Source organism: Monodelphis domestica, chromosome 7, assembly GCF_027887165.1.
Source record: "Monodelphis domestica isolate mMonDom1 chromosome 7, mMonDom1.pri, whole genome shotgun sequence".
In the NCBI taxonomy this organism is placed as follows: domain Eukaryota; kingdom Metazoa; phylum Chordata; class Mammalia; order Didelphimorphia; family Didelphidae; genus Monodelphis; species Monodelphis domestica.
Genome location: NC_077233.1, coordinates 127405767 through 127426417, shown reverse-complemented (window position 1 = coordinate 127426417; position 20651 = coordinate 127405767). Strand labels below are relative to the sequence as shown.

Below are 20651 nucleotides of genomic sequence, written 5' to 3'. Positions count from 1 at the left end.
CAAAAGAATGAAATAATAGAAGAGAATATAAAATATTTTATTCTAAAAACAACTGACCTGGAAAATAGGTCAAGGAGAGACAATATAATAATAGTTGGATTCCTAGAAAGTTATCCAAAAAAAGAGTTTGCACACCATAATCCAAGAAGTTGTCAAGGAAAACTGACCAGAAATTTCAGAAACAGAAGATAAAATAGAAATTGAAAGAATCTACCAATCAATATCTCAAAGAGACCCAAAGAAAATGCACAAGAACATCATTGCTAAGTTCTGGAGTTCCCCCAGGTGAAAGAAAAAATACTCCAAGGAGCATAAGAAAAACCAATTTAAATACTGTAGAGCTAGTCACAAAAATACAAGACTTAGCAGCCACAACATGTAAAGAATGCAGGGCACGGTATACAAAATTTCATATTTGATATTAGTTGGCTGAGAGATACTCTGAGTTCTCAATTTCCTTGTTGTGGCAGTTTTACCTTAAACTTCTCATAGAAATATTGGTAATTAAGCTATGATTTTTAAAATTCATTTTCTATATTTGAGAACCAATAGCTTATTTAAATAGACTGGTATGGAACTGTTGTCATTATGCCCCTTGTTCTCAATTTTATCCTTATAATTTGTTGTTAATTTTGACTTACTAGTCGGTGATCTGCACATAGCTGATTTAGATATTAATTTTATGTAAATAACAAGTCTTCTCTATTTATGTAGTCTTTATTTTCGTGCTTGCTAGGTCATCAGGGGAATTAATTTGTTTTCCAGCACCTATAGCAGCTATAGATCACTGAAAACACTGTGTAGTTTTCCAAGTGTGATATAATCCAATTTCCTTCTCCTAATGGGTTCTAGACGTGAAGATTGGATTTGACTCTCTCCTGATTGTAACAATGAAGGTACTTATCTCTTCCCTGATTGTGAAGATTTAAATTGTAACTCATGTCTATTTTTAGATTTCAATCCCCATAAGTGTAATGCCCTACTTAAAAGTTAAGTATGGAGACCTGCCTATTTTTAGATTCAATCACAAAAAGTGCAAATACGGTACATAAAAGTATGATGATCTGCCCATTTAAACCTAATTACTAAAAGTGCAAATATCCCACTTAATCATGAAGTGGGAGGACCCATGTGTGTGATAGTGGATGACAAATCAGAATCGACTGGCTGACTTCTGGGCTGACCTAAAACAAAGCGTCAACTGTGATTGGTAGATGTAGAATTAGGGGAAAGCACAGGAAGTGATGCAAGAGAAAAATGGCTTTAAAAGGTGCTGTTACTTCCTGTGAGAATTGAATTCTTCATGCTTTTGAGTTGAGACTGGTAAAGAGGGGCAGAAGGATCTGCCTGGACTGACACATGGTGAGTGAAAAAGCTGACTCTTAACTGCTGGCTTTTCTTTGAAGAGACCGGCCTCAGGAAAGATCTATTCTCTTGGAAAACTGCCCAGTTCCTCAGCTTTACTGAGGCCAGCTGAAAGAATTCTCCCTTCCCAGAGGGGCCGGGAGTAAATTACTTAGTGCTCAGGCTGGATATCTTACTTTATTCTCTCTCTGATTTCTTGATTCACTCTTTCTACATTTTGTAAATAAATTGTAAATAAAATCTCTTTGGAATTTACTAAATTCCTGGCAACTACACTTTTAAATATAAAATCCAAGCCTTTAAAAATTAAGCCCCTTTTCCCCCTTATAGATCCGTCTAATTCTCCATGTATAAATAGAACTATAATTTTCTAGGAATATTTACAAGTAAACTGTAATTTTTATTTTTCTTAATCAAGATAGTTTCCCCCTAATTAGTGTGCGTGTTTTTGTTCAGTCATTTCTTAGTCATGTTTGACTCTTCATGATCTCATTACCATTTTCTTCTCCAGTTTATTTTACAGATGAGAAAATTTGGCAAACTGGGTTAAACAACTTGCCCAGGGTCACATAGCCAGTAAATGTGTGAGGCTACATTTGAACTTGGGAAGATTGGCAAGTCTTCCTGACTCTAGATCTACTTATTACTCTATCCTCTGTACGACATAGCTGTCCAGTATGAGTGTTGCTGTCTGTTTTACAGATCTTTCAATATATTTTATTGTTGGCCTACCTATTTGAATTAACACCTCCAATCCTTCATTCCTGCCAAACAACTTTGTCTTAACTATAAAGCATTCTTAACTTGTATATGAGATTTTGGCTAGTGATGTGGGTAAAATCCCTCCTCAATCATTGGCTATTGGGCAATTTTCCCCCTCTCATGGATTGTATTATATCTTTTCATAGTAGATAACTGTGATCATCATTATTGACCAGTTTTAGGTTGAATTTATTAGTCTTATAGGCATAGCCCTTCGGTTTTTAAATCTGCTATGCAAATTGTTGATACTTATTACTTATTCTGTGGCAGGTAGTTTTGAAGAGGATTCATTAAATATTTGTTTACATTCTGATATGGTAATGACTGTTAGGTTTGTATTGTTAAGCTATTTAGGATAGGATAGATGTTGATACATATAAGTGGGGCCACTACTTAGGGGAACAAAAGGGTTTATAAATTTGTGTGCAAGGGTGCTTCGAAAAAACAGCATAAAAAAAAAATCCAAACCTAGATCTTTTTTGAATCAAGATTGCTAGATAAATTGCAGGAAGAAATGTCAATATAAATGTGAATGTGGCATCTTTTTTCCCCTCATGTTTCATATTCCTTAGCACATTAAAATGAAACTAACATCTCATTTACCTTGCTATTGTTTGTAAATAAAGGTTTTTTGTATAAATTAATTTTCCCAATAACTTAAGCTTCTTTGAGCAACATTTTTTTGCCCTAACTAGCTTTTTTGGAAATAATATAAAATGTGAATTACATACTTGCCTTCCTTTTTTGAAGAGTATTTGTTTTTAATTTGTGACTTCATCAGCATGGAAACATGGCAGTTTTCCTGTAACTCACTGACTTAGAGAGTTGCCCTGCGTAATGAGGTTAAGTTTTTTGACCATAGCTACCTACATAGAGGCAGGACTCAAATCCAGGTCTTAACACAAAGTACAGTTTTATCTACTACACCATATTGCCTCTCTTGAACAGAATATAATGAAAATAATTGAACCTTTTCTTGATGGTTTAGCATCCTTGTTGAATATCAGTTAATATACTATGCTGGAATATAATGACTAAGATTTTTAAGATGTCTAGGTCTGTTTCCCTAGAGGGGGAAGGCCTGGTACTCAGTCTGGGGTGTGTGTGTGGGTTGCCATTACTGCTTTAATATGTACTCTTGAGTCCATCAATTCTTCTTCTGGAGGTATTTTCAGTATTCCTTTGGAATTATGACTGGTCATTATTGTTAATCTGTGTTTGCTAAATTTTTCAAAGTTTATTATCTTGACAGTACTGCTGTTATTGTATAATTTGTTGTCTTTTCTATTCACTTCACTTTGCGTCAATTCATACAAGCATTACCTGAAACTTTCCCTTTCAGCATTTTTTTATAGCATGATAGCTTTCTTTCACATTATATATAACTTGTTCATCCTTTCCTTGATTGATGGGCACACCCTGTAAACCTTAAAATTTCTTAGACTTATAAATGTTGGAAATTTCACCATTGGGAAATTTCATACTTGGAAAATTTCTTACTGATAGTCTATTGGAATGTGAACCCCATTGGCATGGGAGGTTCCTCCTCCTCCCTTCTTAAGATTACTTTAGGACAGAAACCTTTTGCTGAACAATGGAAAGGGCTTTGACCTATGCTTAAGCATAGAACAGGAATTTCTTTGAGTCATGATTGATTTTAGAATTGATACAATAGAGATACTTGGAATGACAGAACCAGGTCTTGGAAAATACAATTTCCACCCCACTCAGTCCTAACAGGATTTTAGGAAGGGCTGCAGCAAAGGATCAAGATTTAATTATTGAGAATATGACCTTCAACAGACATGTGCAAAGCCACAGACCTCTGGGCGGTCCTGGGTTAAGCTAGAGCCACCATTGGCACAGGGAAGACATGGATAGTGATTGGTAGATGTGAGAACTGAGGGGAGGGAACTTGGATGGTTTCCTTAAAGATAGAGGGGTCTGAGGACTGGGGAGGTTGGTTGGGGAGGTTTTTGGTCTGAGAGGTGGTGCTTTGATAGTTGGCTCTGAAGGAAGCTGGAGGTGGAGGCCCCTGAGACTGTTTCTCCGTTTTGGTCACGTGAGTAATAGGGACTGATCTCCTTTCTTTGCCTCAGCTATCTAAGGGCTTGGGCCTTTTGGCCCAGCCTAAACAGAAGGGGTATTTAAGCCCTATTCCTTTATCTCCTCTTTCTCTCTCCCTCTCTCTCTCTATCTCTAATACCTTTCTTCCTCCTGTTTGTAATAAAACTCCATAAAAGGTTGACTGCTGACTTGAGTTTTCATTTAGGAATTACATAGCTGAATTCCTTGGCGACCTTAAATTACTATATATCAGTCTTTTAAAGTGATTTCCTTGTCACAACCCTCAGTGCCCATCACTTCTTTGCCTTTAAAAAAAAGGTTGCTTTAAATATTTTTGTACATACGCATGTTTTTCCTCTTTCTTTGATTTCCTTGGGTTATGGTCCTATTAATGGTATCACCAGGTCAAAAGGTATGCATAGTTTAGCAGCTTTGAGGGAATTGAAAGATACATTGTTTTTGAGAATAGTTGCAACAGTTCATAGCTCCCATCAAAGCATTAATGTGCTTATAGCCCTCTCTAGCATTTGCCATTTTCATTATCTTAACCGACCAGAGGGGTTGGTATGGTACCTCAGAGTTGTTTTAGTTTGGATTTCTCAATTGGATTTCTCAAATTATTTGTGATTTAGAGCATTTTTTTCACATGGCTAATGATAGCTTGAATTTCTTCCTCTGAAACTTCTATTCATATACTTTGACCATTTATCAATTGAAGGATAACTCTTATTCATATAAAATTGACTTAGTTCCCTATATATTATAGAAATGAGACCTAATTTACTAGAGGTATCAGTTTGCTGCAAAGATTTTTTCCCGCTACTTTCCTATTTCTCATTAAATTTTAGTTGTGTCTTTTTTGGGGGAGCAAAACCTTTTTAATTTTATGTAATTAGAATTATCCATTTTGCCCTTGGTGAACTTCTACCTCTTGTTTGGTCATGAACTCTTCTATGCTGTTCTAATTTATATTGTCTTTTTTTTGTCTAAATCAGGTACCTACTTGGGGCTCACTTTAGTATATGATATGAGATATTCATTTATAACTATACTTTCTGCCAGCCTGCTTTCCAGTTTTTCCAGCAGTTTTTTTTTTTTTTAAAGAGTGATGGGCCAGATACTGTGTTAAGTTCTGGGGATACAAAGAAAGACAAAAACACAGTTCCTTGGAACTTGACCTCTTCAGCTTTTGCATATTTTTTCTTTTACACCTTAAAACTCTGGATTTTGAAAATGACTATATGTACTGAAATAATTGATCCTAATGATGGTGGTGTTGATGATGTATATAGATATGTATAGTGTAAAGGGGAAGAAATTTCAGAGGGAAGGTACTAATAGTGGTGGGATTAGGAAAGGCCTGTTGTGAAAGGTAGGATTTGCTCCAAGACTTATAGGAAGCTAGAGAAGTCAGGAGAGATTGAGGAAGTGAAAAAAAGTATTCCAGGCAGAGTTGGGAGTTGATGGATAGTGTCTGAAGAACAGCAGGAAAGGTTGATATTGCTGGACTGTAGAACATACGGAAGGTAGAGGGAAATAAGGTATAAGAAAGATTTAAGAGTCAAAGGGAGGATTTTATCATTCGGGTTTATTGAATTAGGAGGTGCAATGGTCATACTTGGACTTTACAGAGATTACTTTGGCAGATGAACTCAGGTAGACTGGAATGGGGATAGACTTGAAGCAAAGGGACCAAACAAAAGGTTATTACAGTACTTCAGGTGTGAGAACATGAGAGGGTATAAAGGGTGGTGACTAAGAAAAGACCCATATGGGGATAAATGGAAGGGAACCCACATTTATTAAACCTCTCCTATATGCCAGGCATTATGCTGAATGCTTTATAAACATCTCATTTGCTAAAATTTGAGAAAGACAACAGAATCTAGTGATAATTTATATTTGTGGGGTAGAGTGAGTAAAATAATTTTGATATACAAAGAATAAATGTTTGCATGTGCAAAGAAAAGCAAAAGAAAGATTGTATATGAAACTGCAAATCTGGTGTTCCAGCTTAAATAAGCTTTTTTTAATTGAATGAAGAAATTATTGTGGAAAGCAGGTCCCATTCACTTGCTTATCACAGTATTGATTCCAAGATGGAAGGTAAAGGTTTAAAAAAAAAAGAAAGAGGGCAAGCATCACTACCACCCACTAACAACCAGCTGCCACTTACAAGGCAGGAAAGCCAGCTAGCTGGGGCAGAGTACTCTGAGGGATAGATAAGAAACCAGCAAGGGAAACCACCTTCACCACCTTGATCACCATCTCCCTTCAGACAGGAAGATAACCCAGTACCCTGAGCCCCAAGCTCTTGGGAATCGCGTAGCTTCAACCCATTGCCTTCAGTCATTATCTTTGGAAGCAATCCCTATGGAGATGCAACTTGTTACAGTGCTGTAGCCAAAGCTTCTGAAGACCCAGAAAAGAGTTCTTGAAAATGTCAATGTCAGAAACTTCTGTCATTTGCTGCTGTATCCTAAGGACTGTGGAACCTTTCTAGATGACTTGCAGCAGAAACTTTCCATATGTGTTGCTTTTCCCCCAATAAAAATGAGCTCCTGGAAGCAAGGATTATCTTTTCTAATTGCAGCCCCAATATAATACTTTCCCATAGATAGTGATTAATAAATACTTCATTCATTTTGTTTTACATATTTTTATATGTAAAATTCAGTAGAGAAGACTATGGCATAGTGGATCATGGGGAGACCTTGAATATAGGAAAACCTGAGTTCATATTCTCTCTCTGTACTGCTCTTGTGACCATAGCTATTTAACCTGTTGGCTTTAGCCAGCTCTGAGACTATAATGTGCAGAGAAAAGAGTGGACTTGCTATAGTTGAAAGAGTTCTTTACCTGTGAGTTTCCTACACCATTGAGATTACAGGTTCATGCTTGTCCTCTAAAAAATTTATCATGAGGCAAGTGGGTAGATCACCAAGTTCAAATCTTTCTGAAGACATAATAGCTGTGTGACTTTGGATCCCAGAAGCTTCCAGAGAGCTAAGTTACTATTGCTTTTTAGTAATGCTGGGCATAGAGAAATAGTTTTCTCCAAGAGCTGAACTGTTGTTTTTCTCAGATGTTTGGTGACACAAGCTTAAAAAGTGGAAGAGTAGGCTACATGTAGCATCATGAGAAGATATCCAAATATAGTTACTAAGAGACCCAAGTTCTACTGAAGGGGAGGGAATGCTTGGTGTCAATTATAACTGCACCTATCTAGGTACTTAGTACTAATAGAGTGAATTTTGGTGGTAATGGGGCAGAGTAAGTAAGGTATTGTAGTAGTGTAATATGTTAAGGGTTTCAAATTTAAGGACCTTCATGTGGATTTGTCTATGAATCAGTTGCATATAGGCATTTTGAGTTCTAGTGGGAAAGAATTTAAGCTAGAGAGGGTTTGGAATTTGTCTGGATAATGGTTGAAGCCATGGGAGTGAATGAAATAACCAGTTGGGCAGAATATAGGTATTAAAAGAGTTAAAGAAGGTAGAAGATGGAACCCTGAGGAAATGTGGTTATTAATTGCTTGGGAAGGAGAATCAGGATTAAGGCAGAAAGAGAACTATGGAGAAAATAAATCTGGGAGACTTCAGTTTAACAGAAGGTAAAGAAGGGAAGAATTTAAAGAAAGATCTATATAATATTGTCTTGTTTGTGAGAGATTAAAGTGAATAAAGACCAAGAGAATAACTTTTGAATTGATTAGGAAATCTCTAGAAAGACCTTGCAATATTTTTAACCAGTTGGTGGGGATAGAAGCTTAATGAAAACCAGGAGTTGAGAAAAAATGAGTAAACAAGTGTTCAGGATCATTTACCTACAAACTCACAAGCTTTAATTTGGCTTTATTAATAATTGCTTCAAACATCATGAAAATTTTACTCTTTTGTGAAGGTTCTGAAATTACCTTCCAAACTGTTAACTTTAGAAACTTTGAAAACTCCTGCCCTGTTTATTGTATAGGACATCAAGTTTGCATTCATGCTATTCTTGCCCCTCTGTATATTTTGATGTCAATATCAGTAAGTTTAAATTTACTCAGATCTTATTTGCCAGGGCACCTGTGACTACAAAAGACACTACTGCTACCCTTATTTGGACTGGCAGATTTTTCAATAAAAAATTTTTTTTAATTATCCTTTATATATTCATATTCAAACTTGGCTTTCACCTAAAATGTCCTCTCCTTTCCTTTTAATCCAAATTTTTCGAGATTTACAACTGATCTAATCCATACTGATTGGGGAACTCTTATAGCATTGAAGAGTTTATGTCCTTCACTTTCATGCTCAATTATATTCTACATTGTATCTAAAGGTATTTTTTTTCTCCCTGTCCAGATTGCAAATTTGTTGCAAACAATTAATTATATATATATATATGGTTTATCCTTCTTAAGACTCAGTTGAGCATATAGTAGCATTTAGTTCAGTACTAATGTTGCCTCCTCAAAATCCTTTAGAAAATTGATGAGAATTGCCTAAGATAACTTATCTGGTTGAAATTATGCTGTACCTTGTTTTGATATCTATAAAAATGCAACTTTTTTTTTTCTTGGCCAGCCTAGCGTGTTAATCGTAACCTACAAGGAATTGGCAAAATCATCTACTCAGTTTGGATCCTACAAGCAAGTTGAATGGAGGCCAGATAGTACCATGATAGCTGTTTCAGTAAGTAGGGGATTTTCTAGCTTTGATAGTATCTTCTTATAACATTGTTTTGTGGTGTTAAAAAAATTATCTTTGATAAATGGCCTTCCATTGCACAGTGTTTTGAATCAATTCTTGAAAAAATTTTATCCCTTTTTTTTCTTTCTGTGGCTTCTGTGACACTGTTTTCAGATTCTTTTCTTATATGTCAGGCCTCTTATTTGTTTTTTTCTAGTTTAACCTTTTCTTCCCACTCTATACTCTTCATTGAAAATCCAATTTATTTTATCAGTTCTTATATCTATGTAAATGACTAAGAAATCTGCATTTCTAGCCCTGATTGTACCTCTTAGCTTTTAGTCACATATCATCAGTCTTCTGAATATCCCCACTTGAATCATCTTGTTATCACCTAATATATTAAATGTCAAAAACCAGTATCCTCTTTATGCTCAAGTGAACTCCACTCTACATTTTTGTCATTGGTACCATATCCTATTAAGATTCAGATTGAGGATTTTAGACTTCAGGAACTCAGAGGTTATCTAATTCATATTATAGCTGAACACAAATTCTCTTTACGATATATCTATCAAATAGGTATTCAGTAGTTATTTGAGGACCTCTATCATGGATGAATCCAGTATCTCCTGGGAGAATCTATTCTACTTTTGGATAGCTCTAGTTGATAGGGAGTTTTTGTCTATATCACACTTAAATCTATGTCTCTGCAACATTAGCCTATTGCCCCTAGTAATTTGCTTTGGATCCAACTGGCACAAATTGAATTCTTCTATATAATGGCCATTCAGATACTTGAAGTCATACACCTTACCTCTCATGAATATTCTGTTTTTCAGACTAATCATTTCCAGTTTCTTCAAATAATCCTAACAAAATATACTCAGGGTCTTTTACGGTCCTTGTCACTTTCCTTTCCTCTGAATGTTCTCTAACTTAACAGTCATTCCTAAAATGGCCCAGAATTAAACATAGTAGTTCAAATGTTGTCTGACTTGTGTAGAATATAATATCTCCTATTCACTAATGCAAAATACATCTCCCCGGATACTATTTTTTAAAGCTAGGTTGCATTAACTTTTTTGGCTATCAATACTGTTAATTGATACTAAGTGCATTCTTCTATAGTCCCAGATCTTGAACTGCTTTTTAGCCATTCTGCTTCTATCTTGTATTTGTGAAGTTGGGTTTTTTAATCCAAGTATGGGACTTTATATTTATACTTATTAAATATAATAAAATTAGTTTGGGTCCAATTTTCTAGCCTGTGAACTATTTTTAGATTGTGACTATGTCATCTATTATATTATCTACACTCTTAGCACTTTGACATCTGTACTCCTACTTTCACAAAAGATTTAAAACCTGTGACACAGTCTACCTGTGTACCACAGTCCCTGCATTTTTGTCAAAAGACTTTAGTGTACCTATTGTTATTCCTTTGAAAATTCTAACTTCTCAAATCATAAACCTACTGAACCTCTCATAACCTAAATCTTTACAATGACATGAGCATAGAGGTTTATGTCATTGTCACCAATAACTATGCCATCTGTATAATTCTGATTTCTAAAATCCCCTTTCTCATCATAGTTTGTTATCCTTTCATTTCTGTCTCACTGTCACTTACCCTAAATATCCTTTTCCCTTTTTGATCCTTCCATCTTCATCTGTTCTCTGAGTCTTATCACTTCTGTTTTGACCTCAGTTTCCTTTCATTATAGTTTAGCTCTGCAGTGTTCCCTCCCTTGCCCTATTGTCCTAATTCCATTCCTCAACCTCAGGTCATTCCCACCATCTATCTTCTTTGATAATGCTATTGGAGTAAGTGATACAACTATGCTTATGGATCCCCTAAAATTCATGCTATTTAATCTTACTTAGTTGGTTTAAAACATTGCAAACCATTTATTCTTCCGTTTGGAAGCAATTACATTCCCCAAGTTGATTATTCCAAACTCTTTCCTTATACTTTAATGCTTTCTTTATCATATCTCTTGGTAGTTGACTTTTCATTCTAGTTTCCTGAGAAAATTGAATCCATATTTTAAAAGATTTGAAAGAACAGTAATTTCTCGTACTTTACATATTAGGTCCCCTACATACTTTCATCTCTTTTTCTTAGTTGTTCTAGTCTCTGAGGAAAAGGTGACCCTTCTAGTCAAGGAAGAAAGGAAGGGAACAAATATTTATTAAGGGCCAGATAAGTGCTTAGTACTTTACAAATAATAGGTCATTTGAACCCTACAGCACCTCTGTGAGGTAGATGCTATTGTTATATTCACTTTACAGTTGAGGGAAGAGCCTTAAGAGAGGTTAAATGATTTGCCCAGGCTCACAAAGCTGGTAAGTGCCTGAGACTGGATTTAAAAACTCGAGTCTTCCTAACTCCAAACCCAGCCCTCTAATCTCTGAGCCATTTCCTCACTATCTCCAACTTTCTCTTCTACTACTTTTTTCTTTTTTTGTTTGTTTTTAAATAACATTTGTTTGTTTGATTTAAACTATTTTTCCATGGTTACATGATTCATGTTATTTCCCTTGCCTCCTCCCTCTCCTCTTCTGTAGCCAATGAGCAGTTCCACTGGGTTTTACATGTATCATTGATCCATATTATTCCATATTATTATTTGCAACAGAGTGATCATTTAGGTTCTACATCCCAGTCATGTCCCCACTGAACCATGGGATCAAGCAAATGTTTTTCTTCTGTGTTTCTGCTCCCACAGTTCTTTCTCTGAATGTGGATGCTTTTTCCTTTGAATCCTTCAATCTAAACAAAGTCATCAATTCATTATTCCCTTAACTTGACATTTGCACTCTTAATTTTATGCCTTTTTTCATCCTTTTCTCTTCCCTTGAAATGCCCACAACTTTATATTCCTCTGCTTGTTGAAATTTTCTTTCCTAGCTCCTCTCATGTCCCCTCTTCATTAACTACACAGCCCTTAGTGATCACTTCCTTCCATAAATTTCAGTAGCTTTTAGAGTCTGTATTTTGGTCATTCAATCAACTAGCATTTATAAGTGATTACAATGTACTAAGCACTGTGCTAAGTGCTAGGATTAAAAAGGAAGGAAAAACGACCCCTGCCTGCCAGCATTTTCAAACGAGACAAACAGCATGTTAAAGAGTAGATATATACAAATATATACAGAGTAGATGATAGACAATATGAGAGGAGAAGGTACTACTGGATAGGATGGAGGCTGGAGAGGACTAAGAAAGACCTCTTGCTGAAGGTGGGACTTAGCTGAATCTTGAAGGAAACTGGGGACACCAAGAGGTAAAAATGAGGTGGCAGAAGATTTTGATAATTAGCAGATACTATTTAATAACACTTAACAAATGTATATGTAGTCTCTCAGTAGGTTATTAGCTTCTTTGTTTTTTTAAACCCTTACATTCCATATTGTAATCCATACTGTGTATTGGTGGTAAGGGCTAGGCAATGGTTAAGTGACTTGCTCAGGGTCACACAACTGGGAAATATCTGAGGCCAGGTTTGAACCTAGGACCTCCCATTTTTAGGCCACTGAGCTACCCAGCTTCCCCTTAGGTCATTAGCTTCTTGAAAGCAAGGGGCTATGTTTTATGCTTATTATATCATAGCTATTAGCATAGTGTCCTTCCAACACATAATAGGTTTTTAATAAGTATTTGTTGCTGATGAATTGGCTCCATGTAAATTGAAAGGATACTGTTTCTTTAATGAAGTAAAAATAAAAATGACAGATACAAGGAATTAAGTAATATTTTCTAAGATTAAATAATATGTTCTATTTTTCATAGTTCTAATTTAGATCTTAAATTTATTTGACAAACACCCTAAAGGGGGAAAATGTGTATTATTGTCATCTTATAATAAAGATGTAACTTAAACATTAAATAACCCAAAATTAATACTACTTAATCAGAATTTGTTGGCTACTGTAGGATTTCCTACTCCCTTAAATAAATCAGTAATTGTTGGTAAGACCTCTTAAATTACTTTTATCCGTTATGAATTGTCTTACATAAAAAATTATGCAAAACTAAAACTAATCACAATTTGCTCTTTTTTCCTATTTTTTATTTTAATGTGGAAGTAAATTTCACTTCTTCATGGATTAATCTTGATCTGCCATCCTATTTGCCATATTTCTTAACTGTCTCTTATCTGTGTTAAAGTGTAACTGTATTCTCTTACAATTATTTATTCTTCAGTTTCCTTTTTTTCTTGAACTTTCCTACCTCAATCTTTACTTTTGCAATTTCCCAAATCATAGTTTTTAGAAGTAAAGTCTTACCCTATCAAAAAAAATTCATTTTGAATTGTCTGCCCATTTTGACAGCACATAGTTCTGTTGTATCAATATTTCTAATAACAAAAGAAACTTTTTTGGGCAGGCAGATGTTTTGCGATGAAGTAAGATATTCCACTATTATTTTTAATTTGCCTCCAGCTTCAGCATAGCTTCTGAGAAAGAAGGAATGAATTTTACAAAAGCTACCAGAATTTTTTAGAGTGGTTTTGATAAAAACTTTCTTTAAATTTTTGCTTTCTTGGGTACATTGAGCAAGTGGGCTAATCAAAATAAGGAAAAGTGGTCTGTGGCTTCAGTTTCATAGTGGAAATACTGAAGAGATGACATAAATTAAAATAGTTTCCTGTTGTTAGCTGTGATACATAGCTGAGAAATAAAAGAGTACATTTGATGTGAGAGGTGTTTCACAAAATTAAGGAGAAATAAAAGATTATTATTTTGTGGTTTGGACTTAGGTTTTAGAAGTCTCAGATTTCTCAGACTTTGATTTCTCCTTGTCCAAATAGCACCTCTCTTTTATACATGCCATTTATATTGTGTCTTTTTTTTTCTCTCTGATTGAGTTGGGGGAGGGGGGTAAGAAAGAAGAAATGGAATATATGTAGATGTGAATAAGTATAGAATTCCTTTTTAAAAGTTTTTTTGATTGGAAAAATTTGAACTATTAATAAAAACTTTTGTTCTATAGAAATGTAAACTTTTGAAGGTCATTAGAAAAGTTAATAACAATTCAGATCTATTATGTAGGCACTCATCCCATTTAAATTCTATTCAACTAAGTAAACATTTGCTTAGTGACTTATAGGGCTGAACATAGAAGTTATACAAGTTTGATTGGGTAGAAGAGCCATTCCAGATGGAGGAAGAATAGTATAAGCAAAGACATTGTGATGAATTTGGGGAATAATCTTCAGTGTGGAGCATTGAGTTTATGAAGGTGACTCCTTTGAAATGTTAGTGGAAGACTAAATAATTTTTCAGAAATAAAAATTTTGATTGAATGTTACCAGTAAGATACCGGACTATGGATTGAGGATACTATGTATAAGACTTGGCCCTTGACTCAGGGATGTTGTATTATGATTGAGGAGATGAAATATGAAATGATAACTTAGATACAATTAAAAACTTAAGGTTTCCAAGAAGCAAGCTTTGTCTTATCCACAAACATTATCTATTTCCTATCTACAAAATTCCTCAGTAATCAGGAGAATGTTTGAGCCATATTGTTCTTGCTTGATTTAAGTTTGAAAATGTTTTGTTCAGATCACTTTGATTAGTTTACCTCCATCTGAAGAAATTTAAAGATGTATTAGCACCTTTTTTTTGTGTGACACAATTAGATGATTATATTTTCATGCTGTTTCTTGGAAGTAATGTCAGAGTTGGACCTGTCTAAACTCTTGGAGACTTTTCTATTGGCTGTTAGGGTTCTGCCAGTCCAGTTATGGGCCCTCAATCTCAAGAAACTCCTGCTTGGGTGGTGCTGCTCCACAGTACCATGTACTTTGGACATATGTACTTTAGAGAGTCTGTTAATAGACAAATTAAACTTCATTTAGAGTTGCTTGATACAAATTAATTTGCTTAGAAACCTTAGTGTTATAGTGTTATTAACAGGATCATAGATTTAGAACTTATATTAGTCCAAACTTCTCATTTTTGCAAATAGAGAAAAAGGAAGTTCAAAGAAGTAAAATGACTTCTCTAAAATCACACTGGGATTCTAGCCCAGGTTCTCATACTCCAAATCCAGCAGTCTTTTGTTTTGACAGTCACTTCCTAGGAGATAGCCTTTTAATGAAACATTCACATAAAGAGCTTTAACAAAACTGTAATAAAGTGGTTATGACTGATAGTATTATAACTTTCTATTTTTGTTTGCTATTAACAGAAAGACATGTTTTCACTTTAGTATTAAAAACATTTTTTCATTGCATTTGACCAGTTTTTGCTTTTTAGTACTGTTTTTACATTATTGTAATTAGTGGGTATATTGTTTGGTTCTGCTTTCTCTGTACCAGTTATATAGATTCTTTGAAGTCTATTCCACTTGATATAATACTATACCATTACATGAATGTGCTGTAGGCTATTCAGTTGATTTTGTTATTACTATTACTACCGTTATTGGTACCAACATCTTGCCAAAATTAATTATACTGCGAAGAATATTTGGTAATTTGAAACTATGACCTGACCCCTTCCTTCCTTTCCAGCTTTTTTATACCTTTCTCCCCTCCTTATATTCTGATCTATCTACTTCAGCCTACTTGCATTTCTTCAAATATGATACTCTATTTTCCATCTCTGCTTTTGTACTGGCTGTTTCCCTATTTAGAATGCTCTTTCCCCTCATCTGGGCCTCTTGCTATTCTTGCCTTTCTATAATGATGCTGATGATGGCCTCCGGTGATGATGATGGTGATGGTGATGATGATGATGATGATGATGATGATGATGATGATGATGATGATGATGATGATGATGTTAGCTAGTATTTTATGGCACTTTAAGGTTTAAACATGCTTTGCTAATATTATCTCATTTTATTTTCACAGAAACCCTGGAAGGTAGGTGCTATTATCCTTATTTTGTACATGAGGAAAATGAAGCAGGTAGTTTTAAGTGACTTGCCCAGGGTCAAATAGGTGGTATTTGTCTGAGGTCACATTTATAACTGGTCTAATTCTGACTCGTATGTTTTATTCACTGGAGTAGCTCAAGTCCTCTCTATCAGCCCACCTCCTCTTGGAGGCCTTACCAATTCTTCTATCTGGTAGTGAATTCTCCTTTCAGATTACTTTCTATCTAAAATATATATATATATACACACAACATATAAATAACTACATATAGTTATTTATATGTTATATAGTTATATGTTATATATGTTATAGTTATATGTTATGTATATATAACATATAAATAACTAGGTATATACGATCGTATATACCTAGTTATTTATATGTTATTTACCTCATAAAAATAATGTGTTTCTTGAAGCCAGGAGTTGTTTTTGCCTTTCTTTTTATTCCAAGCATTTAGCATGGTGTCAGACACATAAAAACATATCAAAAATGCTTGCTAACTGACTGGCATATATTGGACCCAGATGTGGTATCAAGGAATGTTAACAGTTCAATAACTTTTCTCAAACAATTCCATATTGTTTTCCAGAATAGTTGGGTAGGCCAGTTCATAGCTCTACTGGCATGTGCTTCCCATAGCTACTAAAACAGTGACTTTTTTCCATCCTTGTCAGCTTGATAGGTTTGGGATGATATCTCAGTTATCATAATTTGCATTCTTTTATTAGTGATTTTATAATTTTATGTTATTTTTGATAGTTGGCATTTATATAGTTGCTGTAAGTCTACTAAAAAGCTTGACAAAAAATCTACCTTAATTTTTTTGTAGTAAAATTTTCTTGATTTTTGAATTTGCTAGATTTATTGTGTCAAATTAAACTAGGCATTCTGAAAAATTCATTTATTTTATGACTAGTTTTAAAATAACTTTAAATATTAAATTAGTTTAACTTTGTTTTTAGCCATTTTTTTCTTCTCAACTCTCCCATAGTCCCAAGAAAAAAAAAAGAAAAGAAAAAGCCCATGTAATAATAAGCATAGGGAAGCAAAACAAACTCCTACTTGGCCAAGGTCAGAATTGCTTGTCTCATTCTGCATATGAGTCCATCCTCTGTCTGGAGGTGGGTAAATCCCTTAGCATTGGACTTCAGGGTCACAGTTGGTTATTTTGTTGACAACATTCTTTATTTCAAAAAGACTCATTTATGCCAGTACACATAGACTTTTTATGTAATCTGGTGCTTGAAAATGTAGGTATCTTCATGGTTTTGTTGTTTGGTCATTATAGTTGTATCCAACTACATGACCCCATTTGGAAAGATCCTGGAATGGCTTGCCTTTTCCTTCTCATTTTACAGATGAGGAAGCTGAGGCAAACAGGGAGAAGTGACTTACTCAGGGCCACACAGCTAGTAAGTATCTGTGGCTGGATTTGGAGTTTTCCTGACTTCAGGCCTGCAGTCCTAACTGCTATGCCACATAGCTGCCCCAGGTTTCTTCTTCCTTACTTTGAAACAGTCTTATTTTTGAATTGAGAGCTTGAACTATTCCCTTTTATAATCTATAGAATTTTGTGATAGTATATAGCAAAATATTAGTGAAAGACAATAACTGAGTTCCTTTATGTTGATATATGTCCTTCCCATCCCAAAATGAAGTTGTCTTCTTCCTAGCTGACTGCTCTACTTTTTATTTTCATAGACTTTTCTCTTCCTCTTACTTACCCTCCATTCTTTCATGTTTCTTTTTTTATTGAGCATCTTTGCTTTTATAGCTATGATTACCCAGTAATAATGCTCTTTTCTTTTATTTCACTTCAACTAGCACTTAAGAATGACTTAGTATGATCTAGGTGCTGAGGATGAAAAAAAACATGGTCTTAGTCAAGAGGCTTATAACTTAGCAGAGGAATGAAATATATATAATTAACATTTAGTTTTAAATGGTCAAATGCAAGAATTGGCCCAAATAGTAAGCCTAAGGTATTCAAGAAAGAATAGTTCACTTCTCCCTGGAGGAATTAGGGAAAGGATTAAAGAGGAGATGGCTTTTGAGCTGAGCCATACAGGAAGACAAGGATTTTAATAGGAAGAGATTGGCAGAAGAAAAAATACAATTATGGGAATGATCAGGGTTACAGGAGAAAGAACACTGGCTCTAGGGTCATCCTACCTATGATAGTGTTACCTATGGAACCTTTGGCAATTTACTTAACCATCCTAGGCCTCACTTTCCTCTATAAAATGAAGTGGTTTGACTAGATAGCTTCAGCTCTAGATTATGATCCTACACTTTCTAGATTTATGATCCTATTATCTTAAGATAGAAGAATAGGGAGAAGATAGTTTAATTAGACTGTGGTGGAGAAATCAAAAAGAAACCCTGAGAAATAAGGTTGAAAAGTTGAATTTGGGCCTGGATTGTGGAGGGCTTTGAATTCCAGTCTGAAAAAGTTGTACTTTATTTGACAACTAGTAGGATGTCACTAAAAGTTTTTGAATTGGGTAGTGTGATGTCATTTGACCTAGGAATTATTAGGAAGATGGTTTTGCCAGCTGCGTAAAAGACAAACTGTAGAAAAAAGACTAGAGGCAAGAAAGAGTTAAGTGACCATTATGATAGCCTAGACCACTGATATTAAGAATGTAATAAATTTAAAGCCTCATTTAGGGAGGATAGCAGTTACTAAGTAACCAAGCATGCTATGTGCATAAAGTCTTCTTTTCTTTTCTTTTTGGCTTGACCCAGATGGGATAGGCAGGAAAATGGTTCTTTTGGTGTACCTTCTGGACAGGGGCAGTTACTTTCCTGCCAAATAAACTAGTTTGCTTTTAAATTTTAGTTGAACTTCTGGTCCTGGCAGCTGTCTATATATTTCTGGTTAGTGAAAGACTAAGCTTTTTTATTCCTACAACATTCTTTTGAGAACTCAGATATCTTTCTTGACTTATATAATGTAATTGAGACACTTTTTTACGGTTCTGAAAAAAAAGATTGTTTGGTCTTTAGCCAGTAAACTTGCTATGTTGATTAGGCTTACCATGTGGTATTTTTGACTAGTTGTCTGATTATAGCTAAGATGTGATATATTAGTAACCTTAGGGCAAAAAGTAGATAAATAATTTATGAACACATGAATGTATTTACATGAAAAGAAGAACCTTTCACTTAGGAGCATTTTTTTCCGAAGATATTTTAGTAATATGTATTAGAAGGTAATTAGTGAGAGATGATAGGGGATTCAAAAGGATGTTACACCAGGAAACAGCTTTGAAGGAAGGGAGTTAATTTCAGAGAACAACCTTACTTTCTGTTCTTCTCACTAAGCAACCTTAATGGAGTTTGCCTCAACAGATGGTGAGTTATTTCCTCCCTCTAATTACAAAAATCTTCAGAACAGTTTCTTTAGTTGAAATGGATCTATTTATTTCTTGGGGAAAGGAAATAAGAGGGAAACTGGGGGAGAGGGAAAGGGGTCTTCCCTAATTCTAATTTATATCACTTATTGAAGGCTTTGGTGTAAGTCTCTTCAAAAGGAATAAAATTTCTTCCCCTGAGGGAAACAGCAGTAATCCTGCTGAGGTCTTTTCTGGACAAGACTCTTTTTCTTCAGCTCAAGTTAGATGGAGAAAGGTAACAACCAAGATTTTCTTCAGCTTTCCTCTGTTCAATAGGTTAGCCAGAGAGAAGTGAAATAGTGTGTGATCAGATCACTCCCAAGCAAAAGTGTCTGTCCAGAATTCAGCTTGGGGCTAACTGCCTCCTTCCTCAAGCTTCCATAGAATTCTCTCTCTCTCTCTCTTCCTCCCCCTCCCCCCCCATGGGTCTGGTTCTGGATTCCATGCTTTTCTTGATCTCTTCTCCTTTTGCATTTCATTTCTTCTGTTTGTGCCCATTTCCCTCATTCACACTTATCATTTACAAGGGATTTGGTTTAGCATTTATGCCAGTCTCAATTTTACCAAAGATAAATCTCTCTTCTAAAAATAAGCTGAAATGTTACAAAGATCATTTTTTGACTGGCTATATACTGGTTAGCATTTTTAACATTCCATTTTACTTCTCTTTTGTTGGCTAAATACCTGAAGTAAGCTGACATATTGCAATGATTAAGTCCCATTATGTATGCTTATATTTAAAATGAAAATTTCAAACATCTGTATGTTTCTAAATATAGAGATGTTCAGTGTCATGTTGATAGCATTTCATGTTGGCATATTTTGATACTTTAGTTACTGAGTATTAATATATAGTTGAATGCCTCTGTTTTTATCTTGATACTTAGCATCTTATAGCCAGATTACATTGCCTATTTAATCCTATAAGTAAAAAGTTTAAATGTGTGTTAAATTTCTGAATTAAATTTTTTAAAATGATACCTTTACAGTACTTAAAATGTAAGGTTTTAAGTGTTATATATTATATAGCCTTTTTTTTAGTAAGTTCCCTATTTACCTTATTTCTGTTTTCCATCTAAACTAGTAGGCGGCTAGGTGATTCTATGGATATGTTATATACTTGGAGTCAGAAAGACCTAAATTAAAATCCTACCTTAGACACTTAAGAGTTGTATAACTCTTTGCAATTTAGTTGACCTCTTCCAACCTCAGTTTTCTCTTCTGTAAAATGGGGATAATAATAGAACCTATTTCAGAGATTTTGAAGATCACGAGTTAATTTATGAAAATTGTTTTGAAAACCTTAAAGTGCTAAATAAATGCTAGTATCATTGCCATTATTATTGAACTGTTTTCCCTCCCAAATCATTTTTTATTTTCTAATTCCCATCTCAGGTACTATACCCAGAATTTTATTATTTCTATTTCCCTCTTCCCCTTCCTTCCATTTCTGGCAGCATTGTATATGAATGCCTTGTCTT

At 34.7% G+C, this 20651-nt stretch overlaps 1 protein-coding gene across 4 annotated transcripts in view; it reads left to right on the top strand.

The window, feature by feature from the left end:
* RIC1 (RIC1 homolog, RAB6A GEF complex partner 1) overlaps positions 1–20651 on the top strand; it is a 181853-nt gene that overhangs the window by 24155 nt on the left and 137047 nt on the right. For 3 of the 4 annotated variants that reach the window (XM_056805439.1, XM_056805440.1, XM_056805438.1), the window contains exon 2: positions 8766–8873. The exons of the other annotated variant lie outside the window; for it this stretch is intronic. In XM_056805439.1, the coding sequence (XP_056661417.1) occupies positions 8766–8873 (108 nt within the window). The remainder of the gene's footprint in view (positions 1–8765; positions 8874–20651) is intronic. 4 annotated transcript variants of the gene reach the window in all.